Genomic DNA, 5,235 nt, shown 5'->3' with positions numbered 1-5,235 from the left:
TTTCTTCAAATGAAATAATAATAGAGTAAAAATGATAATTTTTGTATATTACGTAGTATTTTGACAGGTATGAGGATGGGGATGGACGAGACTAATATGTACATTCCCATATCCATACCATATCCAGTCAATGTCGGGATTTCCCGTCAAAACGGGTACGGGTTCAGGCAATATCCACGGACGCGAGTTTATTTATCATCCCTACTTGGGTCACAAGCTATTATAATAATTATTTCGTAAAATCAATTAACTGCACTATATTTGATATCAATTTGATTTATTATACTTAAAACTGAAATTATTATTACATCATTTAGATTTAGTACATACTACTTCGTTACTTTAATAACAACATTTACAATAATATAACATAATTTTCATAATATTTTATTATATAATATTTTACTACTTAATATACAAAATAAATAAAAAATACAACCTGTGCGTACGGGTCGGTCTCCTAGCTCATATTAAAATTACTTACTACTTCGTTATTGGGTCCAACATGGATAACTTAATTCATATTAAAATTTGTTACTACTTCGTTATTGGGTCCAACATGGATAACGGACAAAATCCTTATTTGAAAACTGCTCATAATAAAAGAAAAATTCATTCAGAAATATAAAATTGAAATTTTACGTAGAATATGTAAAGTTACTTATTGTAGAAATTAAATCACAAAAGTATTTTACCTTAGATTTCAGTATCTCCTCCTTAGAGTTTTTCGTGTCTGACCTCGTTGGTGTTCATAAGCAAAATCAAGTTGGGGAATGATCTTGTGAAAGATCTCATCCATCTGTTTGGAATACCAAAAGTTCCATCTCTTCCAGAAAAGAAGAGGGAGAATGAAAACTCCAAAGCCAAAGATAAATCCCAACTCTGCGCTTAATAAACTCCGATCAGTTGAGCTCTTAGAATGAGATTGAGGTGTTTCAGGAGTTGGCATTCCACTATTGCTGCAATTACGGGTCAATGGAGGCCCACATAACTTTTCATTTCCTTCAAAGGAATCTCCATCAAATGTCTGAATTTGTGTGCCCTTTGGAATTTCACCCACCAGGTCATTGTTTGAGAGATTCAGATATGCAAGAAAATTTAGACTAGCTAGCTCTCTAGGGATTTCTCCACTTAGAGAATTGTTTGACAAGTCTAAGGATTCAAGATTCTTCAAATTTTCAATAGATGATGGGATATGACCAGAGAAGGCATTATTTGACAAGTTAAGAGCCATCATTGCCTTGAACTGCATTAGCTCAATTGGTATTGAACCCTCAAAATTGTTGCTTGACATATCCACGTAAGTGAAGGCTCTCTGGATTTTGTCCAATTTTATTTCTTGACCTTTATTTGTAATAAGAATTGAATTTTGATACTGAGCAAGATCCACTTTATATGGTTCTGAGGACTCCTGGTCAAGAATAGAGCGAGTTCTGTTTGCAACAAGTTTAGCTAACTTTGCTACAATAGTTTTGTCTAAGAGTGACATTAATTCCTTAAAATTCTTGGGATCATAGTTATCAACGAGCTCAATGAATAAGTGGCCAAATTCTGGTCCCACATTATCATTGTCTCGCATCATTGCTTTCCACCTGTTCAATAGGGCTCCTGGTATTGCACCACTGAAATTATTGAATGCTACATCAACCATATGGAGCATTTCCCAGTCACCTCTGTTTTTTGGGCATCCAATTGACCCGTGAAGATTGTTTAACCGTAAATCCATGATTCGTAAGGTGGAAATCTTACTTAAGAAACAAGGAAATTTGTCGGTTAAAAAATTTCTTCCAAGGTTAAGGACTTGTAGTTTCTGGCAATAAGCTAAAGATGTTGGGATGGTACCATCCAAGAGATTGTTATTTAGGTCCAATAACTGGAGAGAACATGAAGTTGGCAGAGTATCAGGAATATATCCTTGAAGTTTGTTTCCACCAAAGTTCAACACCCGAAGAGTGCTACTCAACTTAGCAAAACACCGGGGAATGGTTCCAACAAAGTTATTGTGAGAAAGATCCAGCAGAAGAAGATGAGAAGCATTGAGAAAGGATTCAGGGATTTGTCCGTGAAAACTATTGTTTGAAAGAGACAACACTTTCACAAAAGGGAGACGATTTCCAATGTCCGCTGGAATGACTGAGTTAAATCTATTGTTTGAGTAATCCAAAATATTTACAAACTTTGGAAGGAAAGGAAATGGCCCTTGTAGTTGGTTGGAACTAAGATCAAAATGCAAAAGGTTTGAACTAAAGTTCCATACATTTCCTTCCAATTTTGTTAGGAAATTTTTGGACAGGTTCAAGACAACAAGATATTTAAGCTGCCAAATCCAGTAAGGTATTGTTCCTTGAATCTCGTTGTCAGCAAGGTCAAGGTGTAGTAATGTTGATTGACTTTTCACAAAAGCAGGGATTCCTCTCAACTTGCAAGATGCCAGCATTATATTTCTTAGAGCAGGAAAGGGTGACGAATCACGATCATATCTAGAGTATATATCAACGGACAAATTGTTATACGAGAGCCCTAATGTAGTTAGATTACTCAACCTGCGAATCATGTGCAATTGTAATGTGCCATTAAACTTGTTTGAATTAAGTTGAATGACTTCAAGTGTTCTAAGGTTAAATATAGACAAAGGAATGGGTCCCTCCAAATGATTACTATCCAAATCAAGCATCTCTAGTGTAGGTGAGGTTATCACTGATTCATCCAAGATACCAGTGAGCTGATTAAAGGGAAGTTTAAGTTCGCGCAAATATGGAAGTTTAAGCAAAGATAAGGGAAGATTACCTATGAAAAAGTTAAACCCCAGATCAATGTTTGCGAGATTTTTAAGGCCCTCAAAATGAATGGATGGCAGCACCCCTGTTAAACTATTATGAGAGAGGGATAAATATGTGAGATTCTTGGACATATTAAAAGAAGGGAGTGGACCTGAAAAGTTATTGGAAGACAAGTCCAGATAAACTAGTTGGGTGAGTTCTGACATTGAACTAGGAAGTGTTCCATTAAATTGGCAATAAGATATATCAATTGTAGATAAAAGTTTCAAGTTAGAAATTGCACCCGGAAGCTTTCCTGTGAAACTTGTCTCGCTGAGATTCAAGTCACGAAGAGAACCACGTGGTTGGAAGTTTGGCAAAGAACCCATAAGATGTTGATTGTCTGAGATGTCAAGCACCTCTAATGATGGCATGAGGAAGATATCTTTCGGAAAAGATCCATTCAAGCCACAACTTCTGAGTTGCAGTATGACTAGATTGGACAAGTTTGTTAAGGAATCTGGCACTGAGCTGGACATGCTGTTGTTGCTCAAATTCAGAACAGTGAGTGACAGAAGCTTAGCCAGGGAAGCATGAATAGGTCCAGACATATTGCATGATGACATGCTTAGAACACATAAGTTGTGCAATGAAGATAAAGCATGAAACCATTCTTGTCCTTTTGCAGATATTGTTATACCATGTAGATATAATTCTGTGATTTCTGTAAGGTTTTGCAAAAGCATTGCTATATTTGGCTTGTCGAGTTTCAGGCTGTGAGGTGAGGAGATTGAAGAAGACAAGTCAAGAATAACTAACCTTCTGAGATGAAACATCTCATTAGGAATCTGCCCCTCAAAGCCAGCATTTGAAAAGTTCAAATACCTCAAATTATTAAGTTTGCATAGTTCAGAAGGAATCACCGAACTGAAGTTGTTGAAAGCCAAATTCAAGCTTTGAAGATATTGAAGGCCAAAAAGAACGGTTGAATTAAGAAGTCTTCCTGAGATAGACTCCTCACTGAGATCAAGGGCTACAACACGACCTTCTTTGCATGTCACTCCATGCCATTGACAACAATCTTCATTTTGATTCCAAAGAGTGAGTTTTTTGGAAATTGTAGGGTTGAATATTAGGTTATTTTTCAAAAGGAGCAACATGGAACACTCGTTGCCAAGCAAATAGGCATTGGCTGGAAAGACGTTGGCATTGTGGTTTATGCAGAGAAATGGTAAAAGAAAAAAGCACAGGAGTGTGTGTCCTCTCATAGTTTATTATGAGAAGTGTATGATGAGAGATATTTCTCATTTGAAAAATCTATTTCTCTTTTATAGACTACAAAAAGATGTACTATTTATAGTTTCCGGCGAGTCTATCACGCAATTAAATCACTTTGGAAGTAAAAGTAACTTTGACCAACTTGTAATATTTTAATACCAATTTTTGAAAGCAATATTTCTTTTAGTGTCTTAGGTTACCGGTTTAGGCCGGTTAGGATTAGGTCAGCCTAGGTCGGTTACCTGAATAATTTCACGTGTAGATATGGTGGACGTTTATTATTATTACTTGGTTGAATTGGTTAGGTGTGGTACATCAGTCCCTCAACCTTTGTCGATATAGGTATGTCGGTGAAGGATGATATGTGCGGATATGTCAGCGATGCCGGCTAGGTGTGATATAGAATTTAAATATATTATTAAAAAGATATATTGAAAAAGGGAATTGTAAAAAATATTATAAAATAAAAAGCTTTGGAATTTTAGATGAAATTGACGGATAAATGAAACTAAGTCAAAAAAGAAATATATAATATATACACACTCAAACATTATGAAAAAGTAAATATGAATTATACTTTCAATATAGAGATGGGAAGGAATTTATCATTTTCTTTTCCTTGTATTATCTTGCATTCGTTGAAAAACAAAAACCATCATTCATGTTTTTGAAATTACAAATTTTTGACTTTGTCATGAGATATCACTGACAACTGTTTTTCGCGAAATCGTGGAAATACCGAGCAAGCAGGTGCGTTCTTCACGTCCGCCTAATCACATTTTCACATTGTGATTTCACTGTTAAAGTATACTTGATAATTAGGAATTTTGATTATGCATTCAAATCTGCAAATATTTTTCATAAAGTTAAATTTATAAAATAAATAGTTTGAAACATACAAAATAAATTATGAATGTTTTCTTTTTTGAATTTGAGTTTAACCTCAAAACACTTAATTAAATTCGCATTTATTTTTTAATTGTTATGGAGGTGTTAAAAAAACAAAACGTTTTTGGATTATAATATAGAGATTAATAATGTAACTCAAAATTAGCAATCCTTCAAGTCATTGTTAATTTTGTTGAACACGTCTTTCTTAATATAAATCATTAAACAATCATTCATATATGTTGAGTGGGTTGGCATGGTCCTCTTTGAAAATATGCTCTTAGTATCTTTTCCTTGTCATTAGGATGAT

The 5,235-nt window shown here is 34.7% G+C and overlaps 1 protein-coding gene across 1 annotated transcript; it reads right to left on the bottom strand.

Annotated features, from left to right (window-relative positions):
* Positions 1 to 701: 701 nt before the first annotated feature.
* Positions 702 to 4,041, bottom strand: LOC114167531 (receptor-like protein 7). Its single transcript, XM_028052634.1, has one exon. It carries the CDS (start codon positions 4,025 to 4,027, stop codon positions 704 to 706), a length of 3,324 nt encoding a protein of 1,107 aa, XP_027908435.1. The 5' UTR covers positions 4,028 to 4,041; the 3' UTR covers positions 702 to 703.
* Positions 4,042 to 5,235: the final 1,194 nt, after the last annotated feature.

The sequence above is a fragment of the Vigna unguiculata genome, chromosome 10 (genome assembly GCF_004118075.2).
Source record: "Vigna unguiculata cultivar IT97K-499-35 chromosome 10, ASM411807v1, whole genome shotgun sequence".
NCBI lineage: Eukaryota > Viridiplantae > Streptophyta > Magnoliopsida > Fabales > Fabaceae > Vigna > Vigna unguiculata.
The sequence above is the reverse complement of the archived record's forward strand: the minus strand, read 5'-3'. Positions and strand labels throughout refer to the sequence as shown.

Coding starts and splice junctions, on each gene's coding strand:
- LOC114167531 (XM_028052634.1), bottom strand. CDS start 4,027: ATGAGAGGACACACACTCCTGTGCTTTTTTCTTTTACCATTTCTCTGC.